The sequence below is a fragment of the Camelus bactrianus genome, chromosome 3 (genome assembly GCF_048773025.1).
Source record: "Camelus bactrianus isolate YW-2024 breed Bactrian camel chromosome 3, ASM4877302v1, whole genome shotgun sequence".
Lineage (NCBI taxonomy): Eukaryota > Metazoa > Chordata > Mammalia > Artiodactyla > Camelidae > Camelus > Camelus bactrianus.
This window is the reverse complement of record NC_133541.1, coordinates 110,664,561-110,683,271: the sequence shown is the minus strand read 5'-3', so window position 1 is coordinate 110,683,271 and position 18,711 is coordinate 110,664,561. Positions and strand designations below refer to the sequence as shown.

Below are 18,711 nucleotides of genomic sequence, written 5' to 3'. Positions count from 1 at the left end.
GGACACACCTGGCTTCTGCCAAGTAAACTTGGCGAGTTTTAGGGGAACATTTGGGTCTTAGATACCAGTTCTCTAACCTCCTGGGGCAGAGCTGGGTGATGTGCCTTGGAGGAACCTGGAGTTTTTTCCAGGCGGGCTGGAAGGGAGCAAATACCCTGCAGGTGTGCTGAGGTCTGGCTTTATGGAGAGCAAGTGATGGAGAGACTGGCAGGGAGGTCTTTTCTTGCTGTGGGCACTGGCATTCAGTCTGGAGCACATCTGCCTTGTGAAGGCTGCAAAAACCCCACACTTCATGGGGCAGAGGAGAAGTTTGTAACAATGTCTAGTGTACTAGAACAGCTTTCTGTAGTGTAAACACTTCTGAAGAGTTTGCAGCTTTGTGAATGGGTGGACATTCATTATAAAGGTATTCTCTACAATTCTAAGTAATTTGAAGACAACACTGATTTCTCTGCCATCTCGTCTTTAAGCACATATAAGCCCCTTTCCCGTGGGGACCAGAGGAAACATGTTCTGCCCCTTTACTCCTCTCCTCACTTTCTGCCTCTGTCCTGCAGAGTGCTTTGCTAGGATCAGATTAGTGGAGCTAAGATCGCTGAAGCAGGCACGTGTGTCTGTGGCTTTTGGTTTGCCATGACTCCTTGGTGTTCGACCATGCCTTGGGGAATAGGCATTATTTGGGGCATGTGAGGCAGAGATAGGATGTAAACCTGGCTGGACTGTGTGCATGCCTCTGTGGTTACTCATATTTTGTGTAAGCATTTTGCAATGGTATGTTTCATGGGACCTCTCCACTATTAGTTGCGAGGAAAATTCCTTTTATTGCAGAGATGAGAAGTGAAATCCCATAGAGGAAAGAGGGACTTTTACTAAACCAGGAACTCGAGGCTCTCTTAGGATGAGCATTGCTCTTCTGTTTTTGAGTCCGGGAGCCCCACAGCTATCATATAGGTTGGCAATGGAGAGAAGGGAGCACTGGGAGAGCGCTGAGGGGTGTGGCCGTCATTTAGGTATTCTTCACTTGTGTATGAACCGTCAGTGATCTGTATCTGGGATGTGTTCTTTTCATTCTCTTTCCCTTTCTCTTGCTCTTTCTCAAAATCAATAAATGACTTGTTATGTCTTACAGAGATTTATGCAATAGAATTAGATTTTTCTTTATTATGGAGTTGATCTATTTTCAGTATTTATCCCAGGAAGAATCTTTGGGCATCCAAAACCCAGAAAAGCAGTGTTATTGTTCAAGAAGTCGTGCTTGGTACATGAAAGTGAGCACCCACTCTCACCATTTGCCTTCAGAGTGCTGAGAAGATGCTCTGGGTTCTAAAAGTCTGCTTTTTAATTTTTGAGTTGATGGTTATTGTTTGACCCACATAAATAGGCACTGGGAACCTGGCCTATGTCCAATCTCCTGGCTTTAATCGTGCTGTCAGTGATAAAGCCCACTGCGATGTTAGAGTAAGTTACAGCCAAGGGCTGGAGTCAGATTGCTTGAGCTTGAAATGTGGCTCCTGCTTTATTATGTGCGTCAACCTGGTCAAGTCACTTAACACTGTACCTTTGTTTCCTCATTGTAAAATGAGGGATAATGGTACTTCACAGGGAAATAAGGAGGATTGTATGAGATAACACACCTCTCATGGTGTGTGGCCTGTGGTAGCCTCTCACTCAATGGTAGCTTTCATTACAGTGGAAAGTCATTTGAGTGCCAGCTGACCTGAGATTTACCTTCGTATTACTGAGTTTGTCACCTTGTTCCAGCCACCTGTGCATGGAACAGGGTCGTAGAGGTACTCTGTTGACTGGACAAATCATGCCACCTGCTGTACCTTGTATTTTCAACTTTGCATACAAGTGTTTAGATCAGATGATGTCCTTGACTCGTAAAGCCTTCAATCAGTTGTAATACTGCAGCATCACTGATGTTCCTGGACCTGTAAGAACTCATTCTGTACTTTGGGCCTTTCTAGGGTGATGTTCTATGGGTGTCAAAGAGAAAAGTCTCTTCCTTGCCAAGCACTATTCTTCAGATCTCCTTTGAAACTTGCCTAAACTTGTAGAAAGAGTTTTCTAAGTTCTTCTCGGCAAAAATTTATGATTGGTAAATACCAGGCCACTTGGTTGCCCTTTATTTGGTCACATTCAATTATTTCTACACACCTGTAGCTGTCTTTAGTTTCCTCAGATTTGGACGATTATTTAAAATTCTTCAGTGCATTTTTTATTGCCCTTCAAATAAGGGCAAAAATCCTTTTCAAAATTCTCCCTTACTCCATTCTCCAGTCTTAGGTGAAACGTTTCTCCTTTTTACAACCTGTGTCCTGGAGCACTTAGCTTCTTTCCATTTACCAACTGTACGGTGACTTCTTGCCTTAGAGTCTTTGCACATGCTGTTCCCTCTACCTGGCCTGTTCCTCTGTTCCCTCCCCTCACTTCACCTGGTTAACTCCTGTCAATCTGTCATATCTCAGCTTGAAAAAAAGCATCCTTGGGTAAGTCTAGTTAGCCACATCCCATCCAGCCTGCACACCAGGTTGGACCTTGTTATCTTTGGGGGTGTTTGAGAGCTTCTCTTTGTGCTTATTGTTTTGCAGTTTCAATTGAATCAGCTGCTGATTTTCATCCATTTATCCTACTTGGGACTCAGAATTTAAAATCTGAATATTTATGTTTTCCATAAATTCTGAAAAATTCCCTTCAGATATTCCTCTGTTCCATCCTCTTTTGTTTCCACCTGAAACTCATAGGAGATGCACATGGAATTTTTTTCTCTCTCAGGTCTCTTAACCTCTTTGTTATATTTTCTGTCTTTTAATCTTTCTGTGTGACATTCTAAGGAATTCTCTCTGATTGTTTTCCCCCAGTGTGCTAATTTTCTCTTTAACTCTGTCAAATTGGCTGTTTAACTTTTCCATTGAGATTTTATATAAATAACTACTTAAAAAAATTCTCTAAATCCTAATTGATACTTTTCCAAATATGTCTTTTCTTTCATGATAGTGTCATAAAAATTTTTTTTGGTGACTTTTATGTTTTTACTTATACTTCTGTTTCTTGCTCATGTATGTTGTTATGTAATTTATAACTTTGCCCTGGTTAGGACAGCCCCAGAATAACTAGCTTGCGCTTTTCACCCTAGTTTTGATTTCCTTTTTACTTTTTGGCCTAGAGATTTCCTAACTTGCATTTAAAAGGCTACTTGTTATATCTTCCTCTGGTGTATCTAGGTGTTTTATAGTGGGAGTTTTATTCTCCCAAATTGCTGGAAGTGCGCGTCCTCTAGGCCCCCTTTTGTAGACTGTCATAATTTCCATAAACTGTTAACCAATAATCATCTGTTTAATGTTTATCTGCTCTGCAAGAATGTAGTGCCCTGGGGACAGGGACTATATATCTTACCACAAAACTGTAGCTCCAGCTGCTAGCTTAGTGCCTAGAATGTTGTAGGGCTCAATATTACTGAGATATATGAATGAACTGAAGGCAGAGGTGGTCTTGGATGTCATGCCAAGATGGGTTAGGAGCCCCTCTCCATCTTTTTGCAACCTTTTAAAACACTCTTCACCTTTCCTTGAATGTTTTCCTTCCCTAAAATGATTTAATTGCTCTGTAATTGACATAATGTCTGTCAGATGACTTCACACTTTTCAGTAACCTTCTGTATAGATTATCCCGTTTAAACTTCAAACCACCTTGGACCTAGGAAGGCTGGGATGATTATCCTTACTTCACAGATGAGGAAGCTGAAGGTCGAGGAGATGTATGCCTCACCTTCGTAAGACCCAGAGCTCAATCTAGGACCTCTGACTCCAGGTCTACAGTATTCTACGTTAGCTATTTGGAATGAGTGCCAGGGTTTCTTTATGTGAAAATAAAGTCCACTTTGCTTCTTCACTGAACTACCTGTTTCTTGCTAAATAACTCAGAATCTAGGCAAGAATGGGTGCCTCCTTTCATTCGGTGTTATTTTGATTTCCACACCTCGAGTCTCAGGACTCAAACGACTTGATTTTTCATTTGGACAACGTGTTGGCTTCTTTGGTGACAAACACTACAAACCACTGTCAAAGAATCCAGGTTGCTGGAGAGCCCTGTTTGTGGCCTCATTGGATGTGGGGTGTCTGGTAAAGGATGGTATGTTACAGATCACAGGACAGAAACACAAGGTTCATCAGTGTTTCACACTGGGAGGGGTGAGGCGAGGTGTGGGGAGGGACCCAGGGGCAGTGACAGTCACAGCAAGCTGAGGCCCCTGGGTCAATTTCCAACCTCAGGGCTGAAGATCTCAGGTGGCTGGAATCTTCCAGGCCCACAGATGTCCAAGAAGAGACCTCTTGCCAGCTTGCATCTGAGGACTGGAGCCATATGGCAGACACAGCAGCTTCATTCCTGAGGTGGGGAGGGGAGAGGGGGTACCAAGGAAGCAAGTCTCGGCTACTTACCTCAGGGCGGACCCCTTGGGTGTCGCAATGCCATAGCCTTTGGAATCCAAGTTACCTCCCACCTTCATGGTGTCACAGGGTTTCCGCTGCTCAATGTACTCATTCATGGTGGACTCTAGAAGGTAGGCGTATTTGCCTTTGGATTTCCTTACTCGGATCATCCCCTCCTCCGTGGTCCGCACAAAAACGGATGGTTCTGCTGACTTCATGTACGTCCACATCTTCTCAAACACGGCGATTTTAGACCTCTGGCGGGGGACAGGAGCAAAAGCTGGAGTTAAGCACTGGCTGTGCGTGGAAGCGAGGTTGGCACGCACGCTCATGAACAGCTGAGTGTGGCCTGATCACCTGCTCATGAGCGAGATTAGCCCAGGAAGGAACAAATTATGAGTGATTGCAAAATAAGAAGGTCTAATTAGTACCGGTAGGCTCCAAGGTACAAATATCTTGCAAATACAGAATGAACAGAAAAACCCAGACTCTTTTAATTACTGCTGAGTAGTTATATTCGGCTTAAATATGGGGAGAGTTAAGAACCCAGGGCCCTGTCTGACTTTTAAGACAGCAGAGAACCTAGTTGTTCTTCAGTATGGTCTTATTTATGCAGCCCAGAAGTGGAGAGCCGACTGTCAGTGGAATCTGATGTCATTGTTAAAGGACAACACCGGAGAACCTTGGATCAGGTGCCAAGTGCTAGTCAGTCATCGTGTATGGATGTAAATTGTTTGATAAAGTTAATAACTTGGGACCCAATATTGTCTCCTGCTTACATTTCAAAAGCCTCTGAATCCAGCCAAACTGCTTTCCTCATTTCTCCCTCGCTTCATTTCGAGCCTTCTTTCCTTCCTTCTTTTGTGACTTTGCTTCATTTGTTCACACCACTTGATACACTGGTTCTCTCTAACCACATCCTCCTTACTTACTCATCGTCTCAACATCAGAACACATCCTTTGTATTCTGAGACTGCCTCGGTTCCAAGGACAATGGTTCTCAAACTCGAGTGGAAACCAGGGTCATGTATGGAGACTGTAAATATGCCTACTCCCTGGCTCTAAACCTCCAGATTCTGATTCAGCTGGTCTGGTGGGGAGTCTAGAATAAATCTCTTTTAGACCAGATGATTCATCTGTATGACCTGTGTGGCTCTCACTTTAGAAGGAATATTGTGAAGATTGATATTCCTCTAGGACCCATTGTCCAGGAACTCACTGGCTGGCCCGGCTAGTGTGTTAGGACTATGCGTCATCCATCCTTGTGCATAGGTCTCAAGTATGTGGACACTACCTGAGGGTAGGGGACATCTTCCCTTCTGTGGGTCCTTGACAGAGTCTAACCTTGCATACAGCAGTTTCTTAGGGGCTATGATCCAGGACCATAAATCAACTCTCTTATCTAAGATGTTCTTCCTAAAAAGCATCCTTTCCCCAACAAATAGATGTATTTTAGGGATCCTGGTATCTGGCTTTTGAAAATGTTTTGTAAGTAGACAAGTGTTCAACACATATAAAGGGCTATTTTCTTAAAAACAGTTACTACTAGTGTCAGGCAAGCTATGTAATCCAGTGGTTGATACAGAGATTACAGATTTGTTTAGTATCACATTACCGTTATACATGCAATATGTCATTTTCCTTTGTGCACATTATCAGATTTATTTTCTTGATAGCAGTAAGTGTTGGCTAGATATTGATGTACAGTTCAGTTGTTGTTTGAGCCAACTGATCTACAAAGATATTTGGGCCCAGGAAAATACTCGGTCTCAAGGAAAAATGAATGGATATAGTTATTGAGAATGTCAGGGAAGCATTTAATAGAGTTGTAAGATTTAATAGCTTGTAATTAGATAAACTTGATGATTTGTTTCATGGTATGGTTTACAGTCTAGAAAGGACACTGGACTGGGGATGAGGAGCCCTGGGTTCTAGTCTTAGGTCTATTGCTAACTTTCCCTATCTGTTCCATAAGGAGTTTGGACGTGGTAACCTTTGAGTTACTCACTAGCTTGAAATATTTGATTCTTTACATGAAGATTCATCATTCAAGCAACAATGTCCATGCGAAAAAAAAGAAGATAGAAAGGAGAAAAGGGAGGGAGGCTTTCAAAGTTAGGGAAAGAAATAGCCAGGACCAATCCTAGCATCTACAATATATTGAATATTCTCTCCCAGGAAACAGAGAAATACATAAATTCAGCTGTGACCAGATTGGCAGATGATCTTCCAGGCACAAAACCAACCAAACACACAGCAGGGCAATTGCAAGATGCAATTTGACCTGACAGGACGGCCACAGGGGGAACTGGGCCGCTGACAGGCAGAGCTGAGGAGCATGCAGAAAATTAATATGTCCTCTCAGCCTCCCCCCAGGGCCCCAAACGCCGGGGCCCGTGCTCACAGGCACTCGGAGCAGACTATCAGGAAAATCTAATCTCCAGGAATGCGAAGGTGGCGGGAGTGGCAGGGAGGATTGGAAACATGCTTGGGGTATTTGTTCTTGGATCTCTTCTATCATCTGCAGCTCCCACGGCCCTTCACACATCTTAATTAAACTGTCGATGGAGGGTTAAGTGACGCTGGGTTTGGGCTGCCAAGATGCTTTGGGCTGCCATGGAGACTAGAAGCCGGATTTTTCAGAGACTGGGGTGGAATTCTTGCCTTATGATTCCCTCCCCCTGCCTGATGGGGGTGGTAGGTGATCTTGTTTCCCCACCCTCCAAAGTCCTGGTGGGATAACTCTCAAGGTCAGAGTCATAGAGATGGGGGGTCTCATGGGGCATATCTTCAGCAGTGCCCTCTTTTTACAGGTAAAGAAACTGAGACCCACAGTGTGGCCACGAACCATCCAGTGTCATGTAGTGTGTTAGTGGCAGAGCCAGCAGTAGTAGAACCTCGTCTCCTGACGGCACATCTGGTGTCTTTCCGCTGCAACCAGCTGCCTCCCTCATTTTAGGCTTTATATTTTGCTGGTTGCGGGACTTTGGGCAAGTAACATCACCTTTCTGAGCCTCAGTGGCAGTGGCGATAATAGTACCCACTGTCCAGTGTTGCCATGGAGATTATATGAGAACAGAGGTATCAATGCCTAACCCAGCACCTGGCGCATAGTAGGTGTTCCATAAGTGGTACAATTACTACTAACAATGATGCCCTTTAGTCAGGTTTTAGGGTAGGAATGCCTAGTCCATGCTTGACTTGGTACCAGTTTCCCTTCCTATATACATGGCAGACTTTGGCATCAATCAAGGAATTCTTTCATACTGAGCCCAGATGTGACCTCAGAATCCATGTCAACATAGAACTCCAGGCAAGGACTACTGATCTCTCAGAGTTAGCACCGGACTACAACCTCTTTGCCACCAGGGCTGTCGGCCTGGTTAGGATGCAGGGTTTGTAGAATATGCGCTGCCTTGCTTCTAGGGGCCTAACCTAGTGCTGTGGACGAGAGATAGTAATATGTCAATTGCTATAGTTCTTAACAGAGAGCTTGGAAGTCTTAAGTCCCAGCTGCGCCTCTAAGTTAGCTACAGCATGCACATTTTCTTCTTTGGATCTCACTTTCTCCAACTACAAAAGGGGAGGGTTAGATGAGACTTGTCTATGGGCCCAGCTAGTAACCTAAGTGATACGTTAAAAAACCATTTATTGGTTAAAGACACCACCCATTAGGACAGTGTGGTTCAGTGGCAAGAATATTTGGGTTGGATTAAGGAAGCTCAGGCTTTGTACCCACCCTTGACGCTCGTGTCACGAATTCCCTGCATCTCAGTTTCTTATCTACAAAGTGGTCACATCATCCCTGTTCTGCCTTAGGTCATGGGTGAAACATGAATGAGACCTGGATGAGAAGAGCTTTGGGGACTGTGACATGCTGATATACCGGGGATGAGAGCAGAGGTATATAATGGGGGAGTGGATTGAGTGGTTCCCCAGCTGTACCCTCAGGGCCTGGGGCATAGGACTGGCTTCGTGGACAAATACCTGGCATCTCCTTCACACTTTGGTTGTGGGCTAAAAAGTGTCAGAGAATTGTAATGAGGTTGCAAGTGGTTTTTCACTAACTGGTTGGGTTAGCCTAAGTAAGTCATGTCTCTCTTTGAAATGACAGACTTTGACCAAGTGACCTCTAAGTTACCATCTTGCTCCAATATGTTAAAAATGGGTGATTTTAACCTTGGCAGCTGTATCAGTCACAGTTAAGACTTTAGTCTCTTTTCTGCCTATCACATGGGATGCAGAGCCCACAATCAAGAACCTGAGTACAGCATCGAGTGGGTTCATGCAGAGCCTGGGGTTTCCTCGGTGAACTTGGAGTGAGAACCCAGGGGGTATGCACAGGATCCCCAGCCTCTTGCCAGAGACAATGCAGAGCCTTGCTCCCTGTTCTCCTCCTGCTGCTTATTAGCTGTGTGACCTTGGGCGATTACTTTTACCTCTCTGAACTCCCTTTATAAAGTGGGAACAACAAATCCCTAACTGGCCTCTAATGAGAGGATTAAATGAGCTAAGTCATGTAATGTGTGCTTCTTACCACAGGACCTCATTCATAGTATGTGCTAAGGAAGTGGTAGCAAATCTTGATTATTTATGTTTGATCTTGGTGCCTCCATGTGCTGTCTGTTCAACTCCCAGGATGAACATGCCCAAAGTCCATGGACCTACAGTTTTTCCACTACTGCATGTTTGTTCAAGTTGTTGCTTTTGCCTGGAATGTAATGAGCCTACCCAGATCTGACTTGGTTTCATGCTGTCTAGAAATGTTTACAGGTCTATCTGAATATTTTAGATGACTTATCTCTTTCTTTTTCATGGAGTTACTGGGGATTGAACCCAAGACCCCATCCATGCTAAGCATGCACTCTACCACTGAGCTATACCCTCCCTGAGATGGCTCATCTCTTTTAATCTCCTAATGACTCTTTGAGATAGACATTATTTTCCTCATTTTATTGATGGTGAAATGGTGTCAAAAGGATAAAAGTGCCACAGAACAAGTAAAGGATGGAGCCAGTTTCTGGACCTCAGTGTGGCTGACACTAAGGCTTATGCTCCTTTGCTCCTCTGCCTCCAGCCACAAGACATATCCACCACCTCCAGCTCCACTGCACATTTTCTGTCTCTCTTGGCACTACTTAATAGAACACCTATTCCAGTAGTTATTTCCCATATAACATCTCCTTATTCACTAAGACACCAGGAGGGGACACAAAGGACATGCATCAGGTTGGGACCTTGTCCCTAGGCTGTTCCTAATCAGTGGCTAACAAGGCTGAAGGTCCTTGCACGAACAGACTGGGGCATCTCCTTCGCAGCCCTCAGAGAACTTGTCACAGATTGGTGTACATAAGGGGTCAAATTCAACGCAAGAGCTTTGGTGTTCCTGCAAATGCAGATGTGTAGGTTTCTCAGGGATCTGTGGAAAGCTGAGAAATGCTCTGAGTTTCCCTGTCTCACACTCAGTGGAGCAGTCCCCTGTCATCTCATGTTTTCTAACGAGAAGGATATTCTAATGACAATAGTGTTTCCCTTTTGAGAAAGTGCATTTGGACAAGGGAGGTCCCTACCCTGAAGAACTCTTTTGTGGATCCTGCTTCCAGCGTCCCGTAGGCGATTTCTGTCTGCTTGGCTAGGTCCTCGGCGCTCTCAATGGGAGACACCATCCTCTCCACGGTCAGGAAGGCAGCCAGGTTGGCTGTGTAGGACGAGATGATGATCAAGGTGAAGAACCACCAGACGCCACCAACGATGCGGCCGGACAGGGACCTGCAGGCCGAAGGGAAGAGGCGTCAGAAGCACAGACGTCAATTACCGTGGGCTGTAGGAGGGGCTGAGGGCCAGCCTGAGCCAGCAGAGCTGTCAAGCCCTGTTGCACCCTTCTCTGCTGTCAGCAGGCTGTGAGAACTCAAACATCAGTGGCTCCTACCCATTTTTGTTCCTTATCATGGATAAGAATCTGTGGGGCTGCTGTCCTGCCCTGCAGGTACATCTTCACATCCACTCTCACACGTGCATGCACATCAAGACATGTGTCAGCAAAGACACAGAGAGGTCAGCCCCTACCCACAAATTCACAAACATGGATCAACATCTGGTTAAAGACAGTTACATAGACACCAAATGTGTCTGCATGTATTTGCATATATACATACGTGAACGCAAACGCATGTGCACACATGTGGCCCACATTTGATCATGACCAGGAATGTTTTCAGACTGCCTTCTCCCTCTTGCCTCCCTGGCTCACAGAGGCCGCCAAAATGATGGACCAGAAGGAAGGGAAGGGAGAATGTACTGGAAATAAATGACAACAACAGCACTCCAGCCACCTTGGAGAATGTCACTGTTGAGTGCGGGCACGGTTCCCTTCCTTACCACAGAGAAACAGACTTTGGTTGAAATGAAAGACAAAGGAGAGCTTGTTCTGGATCAAAATGGAAAATAAGACGATCATACAGGAGGTGAGAAATTTGTCCTTGATCTAATTAGAGTCCTGTTCTCCTCTCTTAAGCCCAAAATAGTGAAGAGAAACCACTCTTCACCGTGGAAGTGAAGTTCCACTGTGATTGTTTGGATGTGGCTAGGAGATTTCAAGTCCAGGGCTTCCCAAAGACATTACCAAAGACTTACATGTTATATGGGGTGATTTTGTGGGGTGGCCAGACATGGCCTCAAGTCATACTGAATCAGAGAGTGCGATAAAGTTATTTTCATTCCATTTCTCCCCCATCTGGCTCAGTTTATTAAGGAAGTACCATCCTGAAGCTGCATGTGCTCTGACAGTCTCAAGCTCCGAGGTGACAGTGCTTAACTAGAACCTGACACTCAACAACCAGAGCAATCAATCCCCAGTCCAAACCGTAAGTTTTACAGATAAACTCCAGGGTCCCAAATCGCACTGACCCCGGAGCAATCCCGCACCTGCTGGCTTGTTTGACTGCTCTGCTCTGTTTTCAAGACCCTGTTGGCCCTCCCTGCGTTATTCCCACGTTCCCGTGTGTTCCACTTTGTTTCGGTTCCTGGGAGTCTCCTTTTCACTCTAGACGGACAGTTTTCACCCCAAGAAATCCAGCGGATACTTGTTACTGCTTGCTCTGTGGACAGTACCGTTCCTAGATGCTTCACGTAAACAGGGAAGTAAGGGGAGACTGGTCCAAAGAAATGAGGGCTGGAGAGCAGAACAAAGCTACGTCATCTGAAGAACAGCTGCAGGAAAGAGGGCACATTTTACAGGAAGAAAAGACCTGGAGAGATGTGTTCACTGAAGGATGGAGGTAAAGCATGTACCATGTGACCTGATTTGGGCATGTCTGGTAGAAGTGACAGGAAACAAACACTAAGCAAATACGGGGAAGACATTTTTGACGGGCAGGGTAGGCAATAGGGCAACAATGGCTGTCCTGCGGGTGAGAGTGGAGTTTCCCCATTTCTGTAGATGTTCAAGTGATAAATCATTCATGGAGATGTTGTACTTGGTGCCTGCTCTTGGTCCTCCAGGGTACTGAGTGCTGGGGACACCACAGTAAGATAGGGAAAGGGCCAAGTGTCACATGGAGCCAGAGGCTAACTGCTTCCTCTTCCCCTCTTCACATCTCTGAGATTCTGTGGTCTGAAATCATAAGTAAGGAGGCCAGGATGCTTGGCTTCCATTGGTCAGTCAAGCAAAATGAGATACACAGAGGCAGATCATTCTCCCAATGCCCCAGGACTAATGCACAATTGTAGTCTAGGTCACACCAGTCTCCTGAACACTAGCCCAGGGCTCTGTTCACCACAGGAGGCGGCAGATACAAGGGTTCAGGCTGCTGGAAGATGCTGCTGCTTTCTCAATTCTGGGAAGTCACAGTGGCATCTGACCCGACTTCTTGCCTTCGTTCAACCCTGCTACCCCCCATCCTCCCACTCCTCTGCCTAATCAGTTCTCTGCAAGGCAGCCTGAATGAGCTCTTTAGAAACATTGATTATGTCATGTTTCTTTGTTGCTTAAAACCCATCAAAGTCCTCCTCTTACACTTGGAATAAAATCCAACTCCTTAGGTGGCCTTGTATGGTCTGGCCCCAGGCTTGCTCTCCAGGGCCCTCCCACAACATGGATTCTGGAACTGTGGTCCCGCTGGACTTTATTTGATCCTTCACACTCAGAAGGCTCTCACCCTTGTCACATGCTGCTCCTCCCCGTGATGAATGCATCAGCCCTACTCATCCTTCAGACCTCATCCTAGTCATCAGTTTTTCAGCAATCAAGCATACGACTCTCAGAGCCCCAGGCAGCTCACATCGCAGTTGACATGTGACGTCTGTCTGTGTGATTGTTTGTCAGTTTTCCTCTAGACCACAAGCCCTCTGAGAGCAAAGGAACCTTGTAGCTCTTTTGTGCAATGTTGAATCTCCAGCGCCCAGCACGCAGTTAGCCTTAGTAACAAGTGAAGACATGAATCTCACCTCTTTTATAACCCAATGGCTCCACTCACAGTAGATTCTAGAGCCTGGGAATAACTTTCAGGGCCAAGAGAATTCAAACCTGCTTATGGTGATGTCTGGAGTCATGGCCTCAAAGCACAGGTTCAGGATAGCTACCTCCTTTTCCAACATTGCTGAACTGAGTGACCCAGCTACGGGATCTCAACTTGGGGATCATCCAGTGAAGCTCAAAGGCCTCCCAGGACAGTTCCAGGCCTACAGCTCCTTCTTCTCTGTTCTTTAATATTTATCTGCTAGATGCTGAGATCAGCTTACCTTCCACTATATTCCTCACTTCCCACCTAATTAATGAAGATATTGAAGAAAAATTGTGCTGTTCAATAGCCAGCGAGAGTCATCATGGAATAACTGGAGGGCTGGGGGAAGAGGCTCTTCAAAATGGGACATGACTCCAATGTTTCACTGGTATCTGATCCACAAAATGGAAGTGGAGTATGAGGCAACCCCCTTCAGCTCAGACCCAGCACAGGCAAAGGGGGGCCTCATCCGAAAACTCCGTATTGTCCCAGCTCCATCCCAGAGGCACGGAGCTGGAGTTTTTAAAAGCTGGGACTGAGAGTTAGAGTCTTTGCTCTTTCACTGACCAGCTTCGTAACCTTGGCAACTTGACTACTCGGCTGGACCTCAGTCTTCCTCCTCTGTTTAATGGGTGAGACTAACCTGATTTCATGGGGAGAAGCCCATACTTTCAGAACTAGGAAGACTCTTAGTCTATTCTTTTCCTTTAACTTAGACCAGCTGTTGGAATTACAATGGTAGAGGGGGCAGTACTTTGCAAAGTGTTGTTGAAACAGGATACATTATTTTTATGATGATGATGATTCCACCAGGGAGCTGCAGGGCAAAGCAGCATTTTTCTTAATAGGGATGGAACAGCTATAATCTGAATCCCTCGGAGGTCCGCCTAGTCCTGAATGTTACTTGTCTCATAACTTGGCAAAGCTCTTCCCAAAACTTCCTGGGTGATAGAGGGAGTTCCTCATGTGCCTCCAGAATTGGCCACAATTTGTGTGGCTGGTTGGACCTTTGTCTTATTTGAACTGGATTCATAGCCCTGTGACGTGGATGGGAGAGGGGTGAATACTCACATCTCACAGATGAAAGAACTGCAGTTAGGATAACTAGAGGGACTTGCCCAGGATCACACAGTGAGGCAGGGGCAGAGCTGGGACTAGAAACCAGGACTTCATATATCTGGTCCAGCCCTCCAGCCACTGCAGAGCACTCCCTCCTTCACCAACTGATGATTCAGTAGATGGGCATGGACTTCCTCCACCCATGATTCTCGCCAGGATGTTGGCTCAGTCAACACTCGCTTCTTGTGATGCTCACTGGAACCTTTGGGATCTGCCCAAAGCAGTCTGACCACCAGCCTCTCCATAGAATTGTAAATCTGTTTGTATTGTTTTTTTGCTGCTGCATAACAAATCACCACGAATGTCGTGGCTTCTAACAACACTCATTTATTATCTCATAGTTCTGCAGATCAGAAGTCTGCAAGACGGTGACTAGATTTCCCACTCAGGGCTTCACCAGGCTGAAATCAAGGTGTTGGCTGGGGCTGTGGTTCTCATGTGGAGCTCGAGGTCTTCTTTTGAGCTCACAGGTTGTTTGCAGAATTCGTCTCCAAGTGGATATGGGACGGAGGTCATCGTTTTCTTGCTGGCTGTCAGCCAGGGGCTGGACTCAGCTCCTAGGAGCTGCCTGCATTCTTCATCCTGCACCACCTCCACCTTCAAGCAAGAGTGTTGCAAATCCCTCTTATTCTTTGAATTTTTCTGACTTCCATTAGTGAGAGAAAACTCTGCTTTTTAAAGGGCTTATGGGATTGGGTCAGTCCCACTTGGATAATCTTAAAGTCAACTGGCTTAGGACTTTAATTACATCTGTAAAATCTCTTTATAGGAGTACTTAGGTTAGTGTTTGAATAACCAAGAGACAGGAGTCTTTAAAATTGTTTCTACCGTACTGTTGATTGACTGATTCATTTTGTAAGCATTGCTTACATGGCAGGCACTGTTGAGCATGGGGGAGATGACAGTGAATACAGCACAGCTCCTCCCTCCCAGGGAGAAGGGAAGGTAATGTAGCCCAGTGACGAAAGCATAGGCTTTGGGGTCAGACGCCCCAATTCTCTGTAAAGTGCTTGGCACAGTGTCTGAAGCGTGGTAAGCACTCGGAAATGCCATCTTCACCATCTTACATAATATCATCAACAGTAATTATAGTATCATCTTAACTATGTGACAAGGGAGAAAGCAGCACTAAGGGAACACAGAAGGACTTGCTGTCTACTCAGCTGGCAGAGGTCCGGGCAAGTTACCAGAGGAGGAGAAACTTGTGCTGGGTTTTGAAGTATGAGTAGGAGACTACCAAGTGGAATAGGTGCAGGAGTGGGAGGAAGCACAGTAGACTGAGGTAAAAAGGAGGAGGTGAGTGGGAGATCGTGTCCCCTGTAAACCTCCTCACCTTTCCCAGCAGAGCACTGAGCAACTCATTCTGTATTCCCAACACACCATGATCATTCTGCACTTAGAATTTCAACCATGTTGCTGTAATGATTCAAGATGTCACTTTGATCGTTACTTACGGTGTTTATTGATAAACATTGATGATGATGGGTTGAATTCAAACAGAGCCCACAGAAATTGGGAGAGACAGGCTGATCCAAAGGTGAAGAGGTCAAAGTGATAGGATTTGATGACTCACAGGGGCAGAAGCAGTGGGGGAGGAAATGAATTCTGACACGGTCTCCGGAGGTAGATCCTGGCTGCAAGCTGACTCTTCTGGCAAATGATGCTTTTTCCTTTTGTTAACAAGACACTGAGTGTATCGTTAAGTGCATAACTTGATGCTAATGGAAGGCAGTAAGGATCTGACTGGAGCATTCTCTAAGTTCTGACAGTTGGGCATTTCCTGTGCTGGTCGTGGGTTGGGATTCACCACAGAACTTCCTCTGTGTATTTCTAATCTTGCAGCTTTGATTTGTCTTTCTAGACAAGGGATGGGCAAACCTTTTCTGTGAATGGCCAGGGAGTAAATATTTCAGGCTTTGGCGGGGCTCGAAGTCTCTGTTGTTTTCGTCTCTGCTGGTGGAGCATGAAAACAGCCACAGACAGTATGTAAACACGTGCACGTGGCTGTGTTCCTGTGTAGCTTTCATTGCGAAAACAGACAGTGGGCTGGAGTTAGCATGCGGCCTGTTGTTTAATGACTCCTGCCCTCAACCATACAGAGAATCTCAGAGACCTTTGATCGAAGTTCATATGCAGCTTAGCCTTTTTTTTTTTTCATCATCTATCCAGGCATTAGTACCTCCACACGCACACTCAGATAAAATATTGGAATGATTTATCTGACAGTTCCTTTCTGTGCTGTCCTCAGGGGGAAGCTAGAAGGCATTGGTCAAGAGAATGGGCTCGGGAGTCAGACCAGACAGGGTCGAGTCCTGCCTTCTTATCTGTTGCTTGTATGACTTTGGGCAAACCACTGCATCTCCTTCGTGCTTGTTTCTTTACAAACTGAAGTATTAGTGCTCATCTGAAAGGTATTCTTAAGAATTACAAAGGAAAACAAATGAAGCAGGAAGCACAGTGCCTGGCAGAGGGAGTGTTTCAGGATGGAGGTGTGCAGATGGAGGGAGGAGCAGTGACCTGGCTGCAGGTGGGGGAGCAGGTGCCGTGACTGGGGGCCTTCGGGAAAGCAGATGCCTGGGGCCAGAGTGGGGAGTACAGAGTTATTAAACAGCAATCAGCTTTTGATCTCCAACCTCCTCTCCAGGACGTCTCTGACAAGGAGTTAGGTATGGACGTTCTTTATTTCCAAAGTGTGTCCTGTCCTCCCCAAGAGGAAGGGGACAGAGGGACACCTCCTGGGTGCCTTCATTCAGCTAAGCTCAAGAGGTCACTGAGCTCAACCTACTTCCCTTGGTCATCTGCTTCAAATGGCTATTTTTAAAAAAGTAATGGAAACAGGGGTGTGAAGGCAGAGGTTCAGATGACCCAACTCTAAATTACTGGGAGGAAAAAGGGTCCATCTTAACTAATTACTTGGCTGTGCAGTGTTCAGAGAGAGGCTTTCTTGGTATCAGGCATCGAGGCTCTGGCCAAATGCAACAATTCCACTGATGAGGTCACTTCATCCAAGATACTGTGTCTGGCTGGCAAATCATCCCATTTTCACCAGCTGCAAATCGCTCAGTGCTTCCCTGGCAGAGTAGGAGTGATTCGTGTTAATTGCCCAGCTGCTGGTCAGTGTGTTCCAGCACTGCAGGAGGGGCGGGCCTGGACTCCTGGAGTGAGTCCCAGGGGTGGGGGACTGGGGGTTGGACAGCAGGCGCCAAGGAAAGCCTGGTACTCTGTAAGCCAGTGTACTGTTCTAGAACTTGCAGAGCAATGTTTCAAAGAAGGATGGTCTTACGTTCCTGTTATTTCCCATTTAGGTTAGCTATGGGAGCATAGCGTGGGCACAGTTTGCAAAAGAATGAGTGTAGATTAATTGATTTAAAAAATAATTTTATATTACAGAGTGCTTTGGTTCACTCTGTAAACCTTGGTCTCCACCTCTGAAAATGAAGATACTGAATTCCAGCTCATGATTTGTGAGAATTCAAAGAACAAGTCATGTTTCTCACTTAGCACAGACACAACGGGACTCGAAAGATGTCACCTGTGATGATGGTGATGGTGATTTCTTCTGGAAACACTCCTCTTAGCTTCTAGGCTCCACACTTTCCTCAGTCTTCTCTACTTATCAAAGTCTAATGTGATCTTTATATAATCACATATTTATTTGTTTATTCATGAGTATCTGTCTTCCTCCACTAAACTGTAAGTTCAGAGAGAGCAGGCATCTTTGTCATTCATGTCTATATCCATGGCACCTACCAGAGTGCCTGGCACATAGTAGGTGCTCATTGAACATGTCCTGAATAAATGAATAATTACACAATGTTGACTGAGCAGTGGCTACATACTGAATCTGATGAGAAATACCTAAGAAGTTTCTTGTCAAGAAAATCAGTTTAGTAGAAGGAATGTGACCCCCACACAAGCAACTCTGATGCCAGGGCTGGGATGGACAGCAGGGGGAGTTAACGATTAAGTGCTGTGAAATTGCGGAAGAGAGAAGAGCCACATCCAACTGGGAAAGATCTGGAAAGGTGACGTGGAAGAGGAAGCTTTTACCTGGGATATGCAGGGCAGGCAGGCTTTGAGCATTCTGAAATAGAAAACTATTTCCTGGAGCAGGAACAGCTTGTGCTATGGTGTAGAGATGGAACAAGAATGTGAAAAAGCAAGAATTTTTCACTTTACCCAAAACGTATTAGCCACCTAGCCACCACCGTTCTCCGAGTACCTACTTTGAACTGAGTACTGCCTAAAATATTTGACATCCATTCTTCTGATCCCTGTCACTCTTTCTAGACCAGGTAGGAATTACCCCCAGCCCTGACCTTGTGACACATGGTGAAACTGAGGTCCAGAGATGAAATAATTAAGGTCACAAAGCAAGTGATGGAGGCAAATTCTTGTGGTACGGTTTCATTGTGCTGAAACTGGGTCCAGCTTGAACCAGGACTACCACCTCTCTCAAGGGTGACCTCTCTCAAGGTTGACCTTCTCAGGTCCCAAGCACCACTTACCCAGTTAGTTCCTGGGCACAAAGGAGTATGTAGCACTGTACTGGTGTTAAAGATGGGACTTCTTCCACGTGTATTTCTTTGGGTAAATTCTTAGAAGAAGCCATTCTTTTTTTTTTACAGCTAGCTGCCTGCTGGCCAGCCCATAATACC

The 18,711-nt window shown here is 45.6% G+C and overlaps 1 protein-coding gene across 2 annotated transcripts in view; it reads right to left on the bottom strand.

The window, feature by feature from the left end:
* Window positions 1-18,711, bottom strand: part of GRIA1 (glutamate ionotropic receptor AMPA type subunit 1) — a 289,213-nt gene that overhangs the window by 33,843 nt on the left and 236,659 nt on the right. For both annotated transcript variants that reach the window (XM_010970020.3, XM_010970019.3), the window contains exons 12-13: window positions 10,004-10,202; window positions 4,443-4,690 (exon numbers count right to left, since the gene is read on the bottom strand). In XM_010970020.3, coding sequence (XP_010968322.2) covers window positions 4,443-4,690; window positions 10,004-10,202 — 447 coding nt within the window. The remainder of the gene's footprint in view (window positions 1-4,442; window positions 4,691-10,003; window positions 10,203-18,711) is intronic.